This window comes from Cebidichthys violaceus, unplaced genomic scaffold (genome assembly GCF_023349555.1).
Source record: "Cebidichthys violaceus isolate CVI_PGR_0920_01 unplaced genomic scaffold, fCebVio1.0.p SCAF_1, whole genome shotgun sequence".
Classification (NCBI taxonomy): domain Eukaryota; kingdom Metazoa; phylum Chordata; class Actinopteri; order Perciformes; family Stichaeidae; genus Cebidichthys; species Cebidichthys violaceus.
This window is the reverse complement of record NW_027176262.1, coordinates 12,074,574-12,092,864: the sequence shown is the minus strand read 5'-3', so window position 1 is coordinate 12,092,864 and position 18,291 is coordinate 12,074,574. Positions and strand designations below refer to the sequence as shown.

Below are 18,291 nucleotides of genomic sequence, written 5' to 3'. Positions count from 1 at the left end.
AATGTGCTGGTAGGTGGCTTTTGTTACCTTTGCCTGGACTGCGTCAGGCTAGCTTCCCTCTGTTTCAAACCAACTTTTGCCTGTAGCTTCATATTTAGTGTACAGATATGAAAGTGGTATTGATCTTCTAGTGAAACACATCTTATATTCTAGCCTGACTGTTAGTCTACTTCATATAACCCTCATTTCTGACAAGCACTTGTTCAATCCAATCACTCACTTCACGCAAAAAGTCGAACTGCATTTGCTGGCTGCAGTGTAAGATATTGTTGTTACAGCCCTCAGGACAGCTGAGATGATTAAGATGTAAGTGGAGATGGCACACATCACACCCATGTGTCACCCCACAAAGGTGCATGTCTTACCAGTGTTAGGTGCGTGCTAGTTGTTTTGGGGTGGGGTCGGATGTGTGATCTGATTACAACGATTTTCTGAAGACGTTTGTGCGGCAGTCCTTTTGTTTTCATATATGTGTCTCTGTGTATCCAGGTAAAGGAGCTATATCAGGGAGTGCTTGGGAAACTGCAGCTACTTCACCCTCGCTTGATCACTGAAGAGAGAATGGGAGATGATTATGAGAGGATGAGGAGGGAGGTGGAGAAGGAGGTGGTGCGACGGAAGACTCTGGCCTCACAGCTGAGGACACTGCTTGACAGTCAGCTGCAGGTTTACATTACAAAACATTTACATCTGTACATCCTCTATAATCCAATTATAATGATTAGGTGGTTGGTTTCTTTCTGAAAACGAACTATTCTAATAACAAGGACAGTATATAAAGAGAAAGAGAAGGTTTTAAAGAGACAACAATCTTACTTTGGTATTAATTGATTAATTCATAAGTCATAAGAATATCTGAAAATGTGGGAAATGCCCAGGGTGACGCCATCAAATTACTTGTTTTGTTTAAGGACCAGACCAAAATATGACATTTGGAAGCTGGGCTGGAAAATGTTTGGCAATTTTGCATGAAACGGGACTAAGATCATTAACCGATTAGCCAAATAGTTGCTGATACATTTTCTGTTAACCTATTATCAATAAACCGACTAATTGTATTTCATTAGGTGTGACTGTTTTACCTGGTTTCTCCAGGTCCTGATGCGTGAGCAGCAGGCCCAGCAGAGGGTTCACAGTGTGTTCACAGCTCAGCTCAGAGAATGCACCAGACTACTGTCCAAGGTTTATAACAACAATCTCCAACAAAAGTAAAGCTTCCAGTTATCCTTTGCAAAGTGACACCAACAACAAGCGCAATGGAGTAAATCCCCTGACATCTTCCATCTGTCGTTTGCCATCTTCAGTTTGATCCAGAGGCTGACCTCCCTGGTGGAGGAGATGGGAGAGCTGGTGTCAGCAGAGTGCCAGCGTCAGGGGGCCTGGGGGTTTCTGGGTGAGGGTACAGGGGCCAAGCTGCTCTGCCCTGACACTGGAACCGTGCTGACCAAGGACCACATCTTTGGTGAGTCCAACTCTCCTGAGTTAGATTACTTAAATATTTCAAAAACTCTATCCTTGAATCTTTGAAAAACAACACCATCTGTTGCTTACAAATGTGTACTGCAACAACAAGTACAAAAGAAAAGAATTACACAATTCTATTCTGAAAACATACAGATACACCTACACTTTCCCAGTTTCACTTCACACTCATTCAGGGACACACATCAAGTTTTCACAGTAGTAAAAACATTCACAATATTCCAACAGTGGGAGAGTTAGAGGTGCACATAAATGATAAAGACACATAATTCTGTCAAATTTTTACACTTCAGCAATCCATTTAAGAAAAAATCAGCATGAAAAGCTGTCCACACTGCATGTGACTGTCATAATCATTTACAGTTTGATGCTCGCTCTTTTCCTGCCTCACTCCAGGTCCTGATGGATCACTGCGTGTTTGCCGGGCACTTCATTGTGATTCAGTCACAGGCCTCTTAAGGCCAAATGCTCACAGCCATATGCTGCTGAGCAGTGGCCACACCTTGGCAGTGCCACCTGATTTCTTCCTCAACCCACAGACCGGCAGAGTTATGCCCATAGCTGGCAACGTGGCCTATGATCCTGCAAGCTCTACTCTAGTTTTCACAACAGACTCATGTACAGGTAACATGACGGGTGCTTGTGCAAAATTTGTTTTTAGATCCGGGGATATCATTTAAAAACAAAATTCCTGTTCTCTGTTTACTTCAAAGTATTAGTAAAAGTGGAAGAAATTAATAACTGAAGTAGATAAGTAGATAGGGTAAGTACAGGTGAAAAACTGCATATCACACAAAAAACTCACTGCATGCATTAGTGATCACTCAAATCTGGATGACATGACTATGAAAGAGTTTTCAGGGTTTGGACGATTTTTTATTTTCTATTTATCTGACAAGACATTGACATAAATCATCTCAAGTTACAAATATGTAAAAAAAGATAAATAATATTTTAAAGAAACAAATGGGTCCCAGGTTTTGTAAAATCAAATTTTCTCCTGCTTGATGTTCTGCATCACATCTTTGATCCATTGCTTGTGGGATGAAGGGGTTACATCCTTCCATTTTAATCAAATTAAGCGTCTAGCTGATAGAGAGGAAAAGGCAACGACCTTCCTTAAGTTAGAAGGAGATTGGAGTTATCTGGAACAAAGAGTAGACCTAAAATATTAACTGTAGGAAAGGGCATCATATTACAGCTATAACTCTTGGAAACTGTATCAAAAGGGGATGACCAGAAGGGGACGATTTTGGGAAAGACCACAACATATGGTAGATGGTCACTGGGGTCTTTTGCCACAGTAGTTTGTGGACATTTTAACAAACTAACCTGTGCTTCTATCAGGAGACAACAGGAAGTGGCACAGTCCTCTCCTTCCTTTCGTTCCTTACCCAACCTCCTGCCATTCAGACCAGCCTCTGCCCAACACTCGGCTCAGAGGCCTCAGACCAGGCCAGAGACTGCAGCTTGGAGTTCCCATGGCGGACCCTGACACAGGGGTCCCAGTGCCCATTCTGGCTGTAACCATCCACCCCCAGACAGGACTAGTCTACCCACTAGGAGGGGTGTACGTCTGTCCTCTCACCCGCCTGCTGCAGCCCATACAGACTGGCTATCCCATGCTAGACTCCAGAACGGGGAATGTTGTGCTCACTGTTGGGGTCAGTTTAGATCCAACATCAGGTTAGTGTTGCTGGTGAGTCCTCACAACAGCCTGTGTCGAAGTTACCACACCTTCAATGAGTTAACTGTGTTCTGTGTAGGAGCTGTGCTGCCAGTAGGTGGAGTTCTGCTGGCAGAGTCCTTTATTGAACCTCTGAGTGGGAGGCTGGTGAGAGTGGGAGGTGCCAGCATACGGGCTGGGCAACTGCTGCCTAATGCAGGTGGATACCAGGCCCTTCTAGACAGCAAGGTGCTTGATTGGATGACATGCTTTTGACTACATTTTGAAATGAAGAAATTGTAGATTTGTTTCCTTCTATGTTGTCCTAAAAGTTGAGATTACAATTTTATTGAAAACAGCAGTTGGCATAATAATTGGCATAATAATTTTACCACAAAGTCTATTTACTAGTTGTTTCTAGAGGTATTAATGCATAGTTTTAATAAATGATTAGTATGTACAGTATGTGTGTTGTACCATGTTATGACACAGATAACAGATTAATTCAGTAGATATTTGACCAAAACAAATATCTTGAGTGAAAGTTAAACATTTCTGGATTAGGTTCTGGCAGTGATGTTCAAAGTATTGGAGCTCCTGAAGCCACTAACTGAAGAGTGGGGATCAGACCAAACTTTGCAGTGCCATCAGGGCAGCGAGAGAGGGAGTGGTCGACAAGATCATCTTGCAGCTGCAGCCAAAGAGCTCCAGCAGGCCTGGGGACAGAGCCTGCACTGCCAGCTGCAGCTGCACACCAGGTTGGGTATCCTGCTGGACTGGGCTGCAGGTCTGCAGAAGGATGGCGGGACTCTGGGTGAGGAAATGACAGCGAGAGGGTGTAGTCTCCTGTGAGCAGCACATCACAAAGTCACTTTTGGAATTTCTCCTTTTTTTGGTTGGTTGGTTCTCTGCTGCTCCTCCCTTTGTTGCTGTAAATGAGGTGCTCTCTTTTTTCTGTACCTTTTTTAGCTGTCTTTCCTCTTCTTTTCCTAAAATGTTTGCTTGTGCTTGAAAACAGATTGTCCTAAAAGTAGAATACAGTTTTTTCTCCTTTTACCATTTCATTTGAATCTCTGCTGGTCATCAATACCATAAATCTGCTCACTGCTGAGTAGAAAAACATGCCACTTTGCATTTGCTTATCTGTTTCTTGTTTACTTCTTTTATTGTGATATGTGAATAGAACTTAATTTACTGAAGGCCGGTGCTGTTTTTGAAGAGCATTTCATATTTTAGATAAAATGACGTATACCTTTATATATACTTTTTTGCTTCTGCAAGATGTCACAGTGTTGTGCCGTCTACTACTGAGAACAAAAAGAGATTTATGCATAAAATGACTTATGCATTTTTCTTCAGCTTTGGAAAGGTTTCATGAGCCTAAGGTGGATGACATTTTTCTTGTCTCAAAGAATTTTCACATGGCCTTTAATTTTCAAAGGCAAACACCCTCCACAGAAACTAAGCAGCTATATGTAACCCATATCCATAATCTAGAATACAGGAAACACAGAACTATTAGACCATCAATGTTTCCAACATGTATGCCATGACCTCGAAAAGAAAAAGACATTAAAACCTTTAACTTAGGCCACACATTTATAGTAATCACATTGCCATAACATACAGTTCAGCACATTACCCACAATGCTGAGATCTGCTTTATCTCATAAAAGTGGCAAGTTTAATATAAGTCTCACAGGAATTAAATTATGTAAACATGAATTGCACAGTAGATGCTGTGTTTATATCAGGTTTTAGTTGTTTTAGCTCCATGACTCATCAATAGTCAAATTGCCTTAGTACTGAAATATTGTTGATCGGCTCGAGGCCGTTTCCCATCTGCCCTTCATGACAGGCTTATCATGTTCTCTGCTTGATCATCTGTTTCTTATTTTTGCATCTGATAGTATTTAATATGCTTTGCCAGATGTGCCTTGCAGTCACAATCCTGTTCCATGTACCTCCCTCTGTCTGCATTTATTTCTTGCATTTGCTTTTGTCAGAGGTTGATTGATCTTAGCCAAATAAACACAAAAATAACACTCATGTAAACTCAAGTGAATGTAAAATCTGTACGTCTTTGCTATGCTGGTTAGAAAAATCCTGACCTACTTCTGAGACTGTCTAACTTGCTATAAATATGTTGGTGATAAAGAAGTGCCGAAATAAATATTTGAGCACCATTTCATATTTAGTTTCTTCCACTCTAACTCTCTGACTTCTCCTGTTCAAACCAGGAGAGATGCCTCTCTTAGGCTCAGATATGTGTGTGCCAGCTCTGCTGGGGATGGAGTACCCTGACCCCATGGGATCTGGTCTGAGTGTGCCTGTGCTGGGTTGTCAGACAGACCTTGTCTCTGGGAGTATAACACCGCTGGCAGGGACCATGGAGGACCCTGATGGAAAAGGTAATGTAAGAAAGAAAACAATTGCACTATCCACCTGACACAGGTAATCCTCTTATATTTAACAATACAGAATAAAGCAAGTTGTACCCTTTTTCGTGTTGCACTTCACAGGCCTAGTGGCTATCTGTTACGCATCTCAGACTGTTGACCCAGTGACAGGGGTGTTGACCCCAGTGGTTGGAGCCAGGCTGGATGTGTCCAGAAAAAACGTTGTACCAGTCACAGCTTCCTACTGGCTAACGGTGGCCGATCAAACTGATAGTGTGCAGGTGGGGAAGTCATTCAGAGAGGTGTTTCCATAAAGGAATACACACAAGAAACCTTTCATTTGACCATGGACAACAGTGGTGATGTTTATTTTTCAGCCCAATGACTTCAGCAGGAGGAAATTTTGTGAACTTGATAGACGTGATTAAAGTCTTTATGTTAAGTGATGTGAAGTTATGTTTATCCTCCAGCACTTCATTTTGCAGCCCATTGAATTCAGTTACATGTCCTTTAGCAAACTTGATGTGCTTCTTTTTGTTGTTGCTATTGTATGCCAGGTGGAGGCGCTGCAGAGGGAGGTTTGTGTACGAAACACATACTGGCAGCAGCAGAGGCAACGGGAGGAAGATGTTCTCTCTGATCTGGACTCAGCTCTATTCCAGTGTCTCTTTAGAATTACAGAAACAAAGTCTTATCAGGTCAGCGGTGCAGTTTGCTGTTTTGGTTGTAAATATCTTATGTAGCCTGAGCTCTGAAGAAAGGAGGTGGAATTCAAAGGGTTTTAGCCTTTGAAATATTTGTAAATGAGTAAGGGGATTTATGAATGCTGGGAAAAAACAGCATTTGAAAGTAATTCTAAAGAAGGTTTTAATTTCTTGCTGTGCACTGCAAGTAAGCAAGTTAGTTATGTTTAGGACAAACTGCAAAGTCACTGTATCTCTTTGTATGAGTGAGTGCCTCCCAAACCTTTGTTCCTTCTCTTGACTGTATGTCTTTTTGGGTGTCAGTATGCAAATATGTGCCTCCACTTTTCACAAACCAAGTACAAGTGTGTACTCTGCTGCAGGTCCAGTGGTCAGGGAGGCAGCTGAAAGAAGCAGCCGTAGAGCTGCAGGATTCAGCGCAGACGGAGGCACAAAGGAGAGCAGCTCAGCGCTCCCACTTGTCTCTGATCTTGCCTCCGCATGTATTACACATCCTCACACTAGGTAAATTGGCTGGCAAGCTGGCAACATGAAGAGCATGAAGGAAATTACACTCATGACCTGCACTGTGGTTATATTTATTGCTTGCCAAAAGAGAGATGCTTCATGCCAGCGTCTCATATTGCACCCTTCAGTTGTATAGTACTTTACATAATTTTTTTTGGGGGGGGTTGGCAGCATGTTTTTGTGTTCCTCTGTTTTTGTTTAGGTGAGGAGCAAGAGTGGGATCGGCAGTGTGTGTGGCACTCAGAGCTTGTGGCGGGCCTTGATAAGGTGGATGTGAGTATGGAGCAGCTGCAACAAGACCAAGAGAAATGGACAGCACAGGGAGGAGACTGGGCTTCAACCCTCCATGCTATGGTCAGAGTAATGGATTTCTGGTCTTTTTTTTGGCCCTGTGGCTTAATTGGTGACTGACACAGTTAGGTCAGATGTTTACTTCTCTCTCATGCCAATACCAAATATGACTCATGTCGCTATAGAGAGCTTTCAAATGTCTAGTGATTGAACTTTGATGCCAGCCGAGATGCACTCTGAAACATTGTCATCTATATGTAAATAAGACTTCATGCTTCTTCTCTCTCAAGCCTGTTTATTTGTCCTCCAGGACAGAGAGCTGCGACAGAGAGAGTTGTGGGAGCAGTGTTGCTCCAGACTGACCGAGTTGGAAGCTACTCTTATTGCGCTGCATTTTGTCAGACACCTTTCTCAACTCCGCGCCGACACTGCTCAGGTCAAAACACACAGCCACACCACATACATAGCACTTAATACAAAGAAAAACCTACATATATGATGCAGGGAAGTCTATGGCTCATATGTCTTTTAACATCATTAACTATGTTTATTTAAACCTGAGATGAACAACCAATGCATATTGTGCTTAATTAGAATTTTCAAGAAGTTTAGAAATATTAGTTTTTGTTATATCTATCAATGTTATTCTGAGCTAAACCCCTCTTCCTGTTTGTCTAGGCAGTACTGTGTAGGAACTTTTGGTTTAAGGAATATGGTCTGGTCCAGTGCAGTGGACACAGGCCGACTGTGGAGGTCAAAGGTTTACTTCAACAGATGGCTTTGCCTCTGCTGGAGAGACTGAACCAGCTCCTGGAAAACAAACAGCCTGCCAGCTTCTCTCCCAACACCTGCAAACAGCACATTTCTGGTACCAGATAGGGCTACTATATTTACTACATGATAAGGGTACTAATGTATGACAACAGTCATGTATTTTCCAGAGAAAGAACAAGTTCTCATTGAATAATGGTTTTTATTTGGTATCTATACACATTTTCTGCTGTTTTCAGTTTTGATATGCAATCTTTGAAATTGTTGTGCTGCAGCTCACATGTATTTACTCTATGTGAGCCTGCAAATCCCTAGATCTGAAGCCATTATCCCCCACACATTCTGTTACTGTGGTCAAAGAATAAGGCTTGTGCTATTCTACATTTTTGTTATTGTCAAAAAATCTCATGAAAAGACCAAAACCATGCCCAATAATTACATCATAAAAGGCTAATTTATTTTTCAAAAAAACTGGGCCCTGTAGACACAGACTATATAACAAACATCACATGAAACAGTATTAAATGGTGCATTTGTTGGCAACTATTTTCAGTGTATATATTTATATTTCAATACTTTTGATGCTTTAGTGAGCATTTACAGCAGCACTGAAGTGTATGTGGGATTGACTCTTAAACTACAGCATCCATGTTTATTCTAATGAAGAAGTATGTCCGCAGTGGGGCTCATTTATGTGTTTTTAATAGTTTTTTCAAAACAATGAGGCTCTGGCGCAGAATAATTAACCATGTATTTGGCTTTGACTCAATAGACAATACTGTAGATGGGATCAATTCATTGTTGGGATTTGTTGACAATAAAAAGAAGAAACAATATATATGTACTGTATATTGGCAGGCTTGTCCTTTGAGTGTGATTTCTGATGGGTTTCAGGTTTGTCAACAAAGCAGGCGTATGGGTTAGAGATAGCCTCTAGAGTCTGGACAGCCTCTGTGCCTGCAGTGAAAGGTATGTGCTTCTCAAGCCACTCAAGCCTTGTGATGACATGCCTGTCTATGTGTGTACAGAGAATGTGTTGAAGTATTGTGAAGTATGTTCATTGACAAAATGCAGCAGGATAGAGCAGTGAGATGGGAAACAGTCATCAATGTTTGTCGGAGAAAAAAATCAATAGCTCCAGGCGAGTGTTGTTCTGTTTCTTTATTGTCTCTGGAGATGAAAGATAGTAGGAGGAGGTAAGAGAACAGTGAAGAATCAGATGATTATTATGATTCTGACAAGTGTTGAAAATATGACAGAGCTTGAATACGTACAGTATGGCAGGTACAAAAATCACTAGGGTAAGTTTTACAATGAGTAAACAAATATGTTATATGTTTTGCGTCTGAAGAGAACTAACTTCACAATACAAAGCCTCAAAGCTGCTTGAGGGGATACTTCGATTTTTTTGTTTCTCCATGATTTGGCTATTTCTCTGGCTAGCGTGTTTGTGTTTCTCAAGGAATCTCTACCCAGTCATTGAGGGAGCCTGTCAGTTTAGCTCAATGCCAGGACACTGGTCTGCAGGCCAGCTCAGTGCCGACACACAACTCACAGAGACACACCGCATCTAATGGCATTAACTGCCAGGGTGAGATATAGCACACATTTTATTATCATTATTGTTATATTCAGCAGTACAGAATGTAACACCCCTGTCACCCTCCTGTGCTGTGCTCTGCCCCAGTGCTGTGTGTGAGCACTGCAGCATAAAGACTGGAAACATGGGAGAACAGCCAGCCTGGCTCTGTCTAAAAGGCAACAAAATCCAAACAGCACCTCTCAAGCTCACCAATTTACCCATTCTATCTAGATGTTTTCATCAAATGAAGTGTAAAAGTAAAGTGCAAAATAAAATGTAATAAAGTGTAAAAACGACAAGCTTTGGTTTTACAATGATTTCTTGGCCGGATGAATGGACTTCTTGGAATCGTGTCGTAACTGCACTGCCTGTGAAATATTTCTGCACATAACACCCATAAAACTACAATGAAGGACATATATCAAGTTGATTTGTGACCTTTAGAGGTGCTGGTAAGTCAAGCTGTTCCTCCCTTTTCCAGTCATTGCGATAAGCTATGCTAACTTTCACAAAATGTGGAACTATTCCCCTAATGATAATAAATCATTTTAATCTTGATTTCCTAACAGAGAGCCAGCCGATGAAAGCGTCTGCTCAGCCGACACATAGTATCTCTGTTCCCACAATTCCAGGTTGTTTTTGTTTTCCATGATGTAAAATAACATATCGTTAGAAAGTGTGACATATGGCATGTCACATTAATGTTATCCATCAATGTTGCTTTTAATTCCTAGAAGAGGAGTGGACCAAGCTGCTGGAGCTCTCTCCTCTGTTCCAGCTGTTAAAGGGGATGGAGCTGCAGTTGAGGGGCTGGGCCTGTGGGGCAGGGCTTCTTAGAGGAGAGCTTGCTGGTAGGTCGGATACAGTTTTTTTTATTTTTATTTTTATTAAAATATATCTTTTTATATTATGGTGCACTTTTATGAATAGGGCAGAATCAACCCTCTCTCCCAAATCCTCAAATATCAACGGTTGATCAGTGACCCTAGGCGTCTGACATTAATGCACTGGGCTATCGGCTAACTCCAATGTTAACCCAAGAATTCCAGATCTTAGTCAGGTGTCCCCTGCAGTTTCGTGGCCATGCTCCCTTAGTGCACCTGTGGCGCATTTGGGTATGGGAGGGGATCAGAAAGAGCGGTCCTGAGAGAATTATACGTTTAAAGTGATTCATAATTTGTCTTGGAGCTGTGTGAACAGTTTTCAATGCTTCAGCCTCCAACACGCCTGTTGATGTGGAGAAGAAACAGTGTAGAATGATAACTCAGAACAACATGTTTGAAGTGCACATAAGCACGGAGGTTTCTGTGATTACTTTGCAACAGTTTGATGCTGGCTGCAGCACCAAATACAACTTTGTAACTTGACAGTACGCCACTTCCCTCCAGTTAGAGACTGCAGATAATACCTGTGGTTTTCAGATGGCTGTAAAGAAAATCATAATGTGATGATAAGCATGATCATGTTAAAGATGAATGTTACTGTCACAACAATGAACTAAAGTACACTTATTACCTAAATAATTAACGTTTGTAAATTCATGTTTCTGTTCATGCAGCTATACGTATTGTGTATTTAGATTTCAGCACTGCCTGCATGTTTTTGTAACCATCTTATTTTCTTGCTTCCAGAGCCCTAATAAAGCCAAGATGGTACTCATTTTCTGAACCTCAAGTGTTTAGGCATTTGCTAGTTTAAATAAAATAAATTCCGGTGTAACTAAATAGCTTTTTTTTTTGCACACACTAGTGGCCTGATTCTAAGGAAAACAGTATCAGTCTGTCTTGCCACCACTTTGGTCCAAACTAAAATGTCTCAACAAATATTTGATGACTTGCCATGACATTTTGCACATACATTCACGGTCCTCAGAAGATGAAGTCTATTGACTTCCGTGATCCTCTGACTTTTACTCTAATGCCACCACGAGTTTGACATTTGTGATTTTAAGTGAAATATCTTGTTTGGATGAAATTTCATTAAATTTGCTATGAAGATTTATGTTGCCCACTGTAAAAATGGAAATATGTTTGAGGATCCAACATTTCATCTAGTGCCATCATCAGGTTCATCATCAAATTGCCGAATATTTCACAACCTGTGAAACTAAGCCAACTTCAGTTGAACTTGTGGTTTACTCGTGTCAACAAGCAGATCGTATCATGAAAACACCGCAGACTTGTGAGAACATGAAGTGATGGCTGCTAGAAATAAGCATGATGCGATTTTTTCCAATAACTCCCTTAGGTTTAATCAGTTGCATGTGTAACATATAAAGATATTACTTTCAAGTATTTGTGTATTTTTTGGACCAACAACCAGAAAAACTTAAAAAAGAAAACCAGTCTCTAATGTTAACCTTGTTGTTTTTCGCAAAACAACACATTTGACAGATTTGTGGTTCATACTGTAGGTTCCTGTGTCTGAGACAGTCATAGCTGCAAACTCAAGTAAAGATGTATCAACATGAATCACTCAGTTGGCATATGTTTAATAAAAAAATGGCAAATTTAGATTTTTTTGTAATTTTTTCTCCCAAGAGTTTGGAGCTATTACTGTACAGTAAGTAATAGCCTGTATTAGTTCACGGCAACCTTCATGTTCTGTGCTTTGTCCAGACAGAGGCAAGAGTTTCGTAGACGTCCTCGATGCTCAGTGGGAATGTGAGGGAGAGCTGATCCCTTTGGACCTGTCAGTCCTTAACCCCAGAGAGTTTTTGGTCTACCAGCACGGACTATTCCTGATGCACACGTTGCATAATCTAAAACTGGTTGGTGCTGGTTATTTTTAAGCTCATTGCTTATTCTTAGTTTAATTTTAAGGCTCTGAGTGGCCCCAAGCTATTTTTATAATTTTCATTTTGAACCTCTGTGCAGCCTGAAGTACTCAAGCAGGAAACCCTTTAACTATCTCTGTATCCCAGTTAAAGACCAAAGGTGGCTTGGCTTTTGGTGTGAGAGCTCTAGGGCTTTAAACTGACCTTCCTCAAAAGTTAACTGATTTCATCCCTTAAATCTCATCTTGAAATAATTACTTTCACTGGTATTCTTGTTGTTGTGTTTTCTTGGTGTCATTTCCTGTTACACACTTTCAATAATTGCTTTTTGTTTTTATGGACTGAGCTTCAGTGAGAATATTGTAATAAAAAGGCTTGGTATTGTTCTCTTTTCCAACAGACTCCAGCCATTTCCCTTCAGATTGCAGCTAGTCTCCCAAACAACAACTACTTCAACAACGCCTTCAGAAATTCCTTCTTTTATCAGGTAAATTTGAGCTTTTTTTCTGTGAGAGTGTAATTTGAGATGTTGTTCAGTAAAATTTAGTGCAATTTGTTAATATAGTGTGTGACATAACAAGATAATGAACTGACTAATAAAGTCACAAGTGATGCCACTATAACACAACCAATAAAGTGGACATGCATATTAAATGAAACCTCACGAAATATCATGGAGTTGGATATAAAATATATATCCAATACCACAGAATTTTTTAAGACAACATATTGCCTGGTTGTACTTGGTTATGTGCAGGGTGATAATACTGTGTCTGCAAAGCACTTGTAAAAAAAGTGTCTGCTGTGTTCAGTGTCGCATAACGAGGTCTTTAGATTAGATAAGTTAGACAAACTGTGGAGATTATTTTCTAGCTATCTGTAAACTCAAGCATCAAACCATTTCACACAGTGAGGCTGCAGGTTCAGTTTCTCAATCATCAAAAACATTTGTACTGTATGTGGTCCACAGATATTTAACATTGTTCGTACAAAAGAATCTGTCAAAGTTTGAAACTACTAAATATTGTGAAATAGTGCTGGCTCATTTGAAACCATCAAACATCAGGATTTACTTGCCACTTGTGCTGCAGTTCATTCAGAGAACATTATGTTCTGCTCCCTATTGTTAATGGGAACCGCCACCTTCACTATGCATGCTGGTGATACTCCATAAGTTCGTTATGATCTTGTGGCTTTAAAATTATTTCCTTTTCTCTGTATGGTATATGCAGATACTTGCCTGCTTGGATTTGTGCCTGTCATAGTCTATTGATACCTGTGGGTAAATGACTATAGGTATACTATATAGATATATAGATATATAAACTAAGTATTTGTGGTGTGTATAGTTTGTGTAGTTCATAGGCTCACAGGAGAACGTTAGTACCTGCAGCTTAACTTCCTCAGCTGGTTCGACAGTATTGAGAGGAAACAATATAGCTGGTAAATATGAACATAGTCAAACACCGTTCAACATCAGAAAAATATTGATCTTTAAAAAGTTGTTTTGTGAGTCATAGACTTTGATACAACTATAGTGTCAGTGGTGTAAAGTAGTTAAATATATTTACTAAAGCACTTTAGTACAATTCTTAGTTGACTTGAGTATTTTCAATTTATGCTGCTTATACTTTATAACATTTCAGAAGGAAATACTTTACTGTTGCACCACTACATTTATGTTACAGTTATAGTTACCAGTTGCTTTACAAATGCAATACAAAACGTATCATCAGCTTATAAAAAAACTACTTATTACTATGTAAAATTGTTAGCTCCACTGTTAGTGGACATATACACACACACACATATATATATATATATATATATATATATATATATATATATATATATATATATATATATATATATATAAACATGAGGTATATTTTGCCATTAATACTTCTTTGCTTTTACTTACTAGCATATAAGTCACCTTCACCACTGAATGTGATAATAATAGTTTGATGAGGATCAAGACTAAAAACTAAAATACTGCAGGGAAAATTGTTAAAGGGGAAAATTAGGGAATGGTATTAAATACAGCAGAAAGTAAGAAAAAGTGGAACGAACCATTATCATCTCTATCTGCACTCCGAACAAACTTTCTCAGTAGCTTAATATTAAAGGCAAACAGCTCATACAACACCACAACAGCAGCTTGCTGTGTCTATCTGCTGCTGCTACATCTTTTTGGAGTCCTCAAGGGGCAATTCAGTGTTGAGTCTCGTAAATGAAAGGCTTTTTAAAGAACAGCCTGTTCAGCCCTGCTGATCTCTGGACACAAAAGATTCTGTTCACCCTCTGCTCACAGGGGAGAGAGGTTAGACCCAACAAATCAGTAAAAAAAACTGCAATTCTTCCGGTTTTCTGCATGGGCTCAGGGTTATACGGTTTGATTTGCTGTTTAAGACTCCTTTTGAGAGATTCACACTTCCTGAGGAAACCACCTGCACACTGTGGGTAACAACTTCATACAATGGCCTTAACAAGGGCTTGAAATGAAAGAGATTAGATAGATAGATAGATAGATAGTAACTTTATTGATCCCGCGAGGGGAAATTATTTTGTTACAAGCAGCAATAGGTTCCAGAGCAGCAATAGGTTACAGGTATAAAAATCTTAATATTATATATAAAGAAAAAATACAAGAAAAATACAAGAAAAATACACATGTCACAATACACAATATATACAATTATAATAGAGTAAAGATGTTATATAAAAAATGCACACTATATACACAATACAATTACAATATTTGTAATGTATCACTGATTCATATCTAATGCTTATTTGGATAGGTTTGATTTACACAGCATTACACTCTTATAATCTATTCAATTCAATTAATTTTGTACAGCCCAAAATCACAAATTTGCCTCAGAGGGCTTTATAAACTGTACAACGTATGACATCCCCTGTCCCAGGACCCTAGCATCAGAAAACTAGTGGCCATTTGCTGCGTTTCCTCATTTATATATCTCAGTTAATCATAAAACTTTAATACAAAACTAATCCTTTAATTTCCTTTCAAAAAGGCAAAACACATTGTACAGGGAAATCAATGTGGCCAAGTGCTTTTTTTTTTTTTTTTCAATCACTGATTTGTACAGCTGTAATATGTTACAGTAAATGATTGCTCTGTTGACAGGAGGCAGAGGAGACGCTCTTTGTCCGTCGCCAGAGGCTCCAGTCAGTTGGAGGCTTTTCTCTGCTGCTGCTCCACTGTCTGTCCCATGTCAAGATTAAAGACATGAGCTCTGACTCCAGTCCTGCCTTCCATAGGCTTTTCTTCAAGGTAAAGACAAACACTCAAAGTGTGCATGAATCATTAACAGTTTTGGACAATTCTGGAGATGTGAGAGAACATTTTGATTTCAAATAAAGCTTAACTTTGTAAGTATCTATGTTTTCTTTTAATTTGATGTCTTTAGGGAAAATTTTATTTACTTGTTCCGTTTAATTGTATATCACAGATACTGCAGGAATGTCTGGGGGAACTGTTTCAGGCCAGACTAGGCGTGCCCTCCTCTGGACAGGAAGACAATTTTTGTGTCTTACGGGACCAAGAGGCCTCTTCAGGAGTTTTAAAGAGGACTCTTTCAGACTCTCATGCTGCCTCCCTGCTTTACAGGTTTCACAAACCAAGCAGAGGATTGCTGTCTGAAGATGTAAGAACAGAATATTTTATCTAATTACATTAATTTGTTATAGCACTGTAAACATGTAATTTTGTATTGTTCTTTAGTCAGTATTGTGCAAGAGTGGCAGAATATTATTTTTGAGTCGGAGAGTAACCAGAGCTCTTGCATGTCTCTTGTTGTGTGTCTGATAATGGGAACAGGAAGTTGGGGAACTACAGAGGAAGCACAGAGAAACGTCTCTGCTAACCCACCTTGAAGTACTTTTGAGAGAGAAAAGCACCGTGTGAGGGAAACTCTTCTTTTTGAAAGAAGAAAAACACCAAAGTTCTATATTGCAAGCGGCATGGGAGGAATACACAAAAACTATTATATTCTTAGCCTCAGAGAGACAATGTGCTTTGTCTCTGAGGATAAGAAAAAATATAGGTGACAAGACCGTATGCGCAGATGTGCAGCGGGGGTGAAACCCTGAATATGTTTTCCTTATGAATTTCTACTGGGGAGCACTCTGTCCAGGACAGTACACCAATTTATAGTCTTTTATTGATATAGTTTATTCATATATAATAGATTAAATAATTAAATTAGACCAGGCCGAAGGTCTGTCCAACAGTGCTTCAATGTGTCTGATCCAATGTTCGGGAGAGAAACTCTCCTCTTCAGATTCAGGAGTTGTATTTTGCCAGGGTGTCACCTGCTTAAGGAATTAAGTGCACAGCCAGATTGTCTCTCCCCATGGTAGGTAAAACTACTACTACATGTGACAACAGCAAAGCCAATGCATGTCGGTTAGATTTGTGTCTGACTTGATCCCGACTTGCTCTGACGTCATGAACACATGGGCAACGGTAACCTCACGAGAGACGGCCGCAGTTTTTAGAACCAGGCGCCTGCAGCTGCTCTCCACCGACTGCATGACCCGAAGCATGATGGGAAATGCCTGGCTGTTGCCAGATCATAGAGCTGATTGGTTCTTAGATTTGACAACAAAGAGAATCTGTGTAATTGTAATATTTAATGCTCAATTGTTGGCTATTAGTCTTATGTTGTGCAATGAAGGTCTAAAACATATCTTGTGTGATTAATACTAATGAAGCTTATTTATACAACACATATCAAAAGCATCAAAGTGTTTCACAGGCAGACATAAAAAGAACAAATAGCATACAATGCAGATACATGCACATTTCCACATAAATATATATTTACAAACATACTGTACATGAATAAATCCGAACGAGGTCTGTAATCTACAAGTAGCCTACAGAACGGATCTAACAGGATGTAACTGTTTCTTTGATTTCCTGTTTCTTTGAAGGCAGCTGAAAACTTTTTGACTTGACCGCAGTTTTTTTTCCAATGCCCCCTGTGACCCCTGCTCTCGTCTATTTCCCATGCGAGGCGCAGTTCCTCTCAAACGAGCCTATTCTCACAGGCTACAATGGGGGGCGGTGTCAGACCCACTAACCACACACACACACACCCACTAACCACACACACACACACACACACGATGGAATCAACATCTATTTGCCCAGTTACAGGAACTACCTTTTATCCACGAAATAAGCATGCTGTATGCTCTGTGTGATAAGAACTTGTTTTTCAGATGAGCAGGACACACAATCCACCCCCAGTAATTGCCTATTTTTCCAACATGTTGATACATTAACCAGCATAAATTAAATGTAGCACAATATATAACTACTCATATATCATTATGATATTATTGTCATAATGAAGTAAGTTACAGTTTAAATCTAAAGTGTTACAATCATAATGCTAAATAATATATGTCCCACATGAGCCACAGAGAAAGGCAAAATTTGGTAGAGTTGTTTATTATTTTTTTAAAGAAAACAAAACCGTTTTCTCCTTATACAAATCATGTTTATTTTGGCTTTCGCCACCACAAGCAGTGTATTAAAATGGCATGTTTTTGTAGGCGTTACACAAACACATTTGTACAACCTTTTTGTGTGTGCACACACAGATGCAGGGAGGAGGGGAAGTTCATAATAACAAGAGCTTTGCTGAGATTCCAACACTGGCACCACCAATGTTGTCCTAACTATTGGGAATTGTTTTTGAGAACGATGAATATGATGATGAAAATTATTCCAAAGACGAGTGCAAGAACATTGAGGTTTTTGGCTGTCCTTGATGCATCCTCAGCGTCAGCTGATTCCCCGCGAGCATTAGCATTTTGTGCCTTTAAAAATAAAGTTTAGAAAGAAAATTAGGTCATCAATTACAGTTGAAACAAATCTGCCATCAAGAGAAAAAGTGAATCCGACTGGAATATGAACATGTCAGTCAACCTTCATCACTACAAATTCCCTCTTGATGGCTCAAACTTGAAATTCCACTGATGAGATAGCTTGCTATTTAAAAAAAATGTACAATGTTGCAAAATACTAAAAGGGATTTGTATAGTTTTTGATTTTAGGACATCTTAGAATACAG

The 18,291-nt window shown here is 39.7% G+C and overlaps 2 protein-coding genes across 2 annotated transcripts; both read left to right on the top strand.

Moving 5' to 3' along the window:
* The first annotated feature begins 316 nt into the window (after nucleotides 1–316).
* LOC137891419 (uncharacterized) lies at nucleotides 317–3,424 on the top strand. Its single transcript, XM_068736040.1, has 7 exons — nucleotides 317–352; nucleotides 490–666; nucleotides 1,096–1,208; nucleotides 1,305–1,462; nucleotides 1,879–2,106; nucleotides 2,830–3,168; nucleotides 3,249–3,424. Exons 1-7 carry the CDS (start codon nucleotides 317–319, stop codon nucleotides 3,422–3,424), a joined length of 1,227 nt encoding a protein of 408 aa, XP_068592141.1.
* Nucleotides 3,425–5,489: 2,065 nt separating this feature from the next.
* Nucleotides 5,490–17,687, top strand: si:dkey-103g5.4 (uncharacterized). The gene is made up of 16 exons (XM_068710911.1): nucleotides 5,490–5,559; nucleotides 5,671–5,828; nucleotides 6,105–6,245; nucleotides 6,614–6,755; nucleotides 6,961–7,112; nucleotides 7,360–7,485; nucleotides 7,728–7,917; nucleotides 8,715–8,789; nucleotides 9,283–9,411; nucleotides 9,972–10,034; nucleotides 10,137–10,253; nucleotides 12,021–12,172; nucleotides 12,579–12,665; nucleotides 15,333–15,479; nucleotides 15,658–15,852; nucleotides 16,026–17,687. The coding sequence occupies exons 1-16, from the start codon at nucleotides 5,538–5,540 to the stop codon at nucleotides 16,110–16,112; spliced, it is 1,983 nt and encodes a 660-aa protein (XP_068567012.1). The 5' UTR covers nucleotides 5,490–5,537; the 3' UTR covers nucleotides 16,113–17,687.
* The last annotated feature ends 604 nt before the right edge of the window (nucleotides 17,688–18,291 follow it).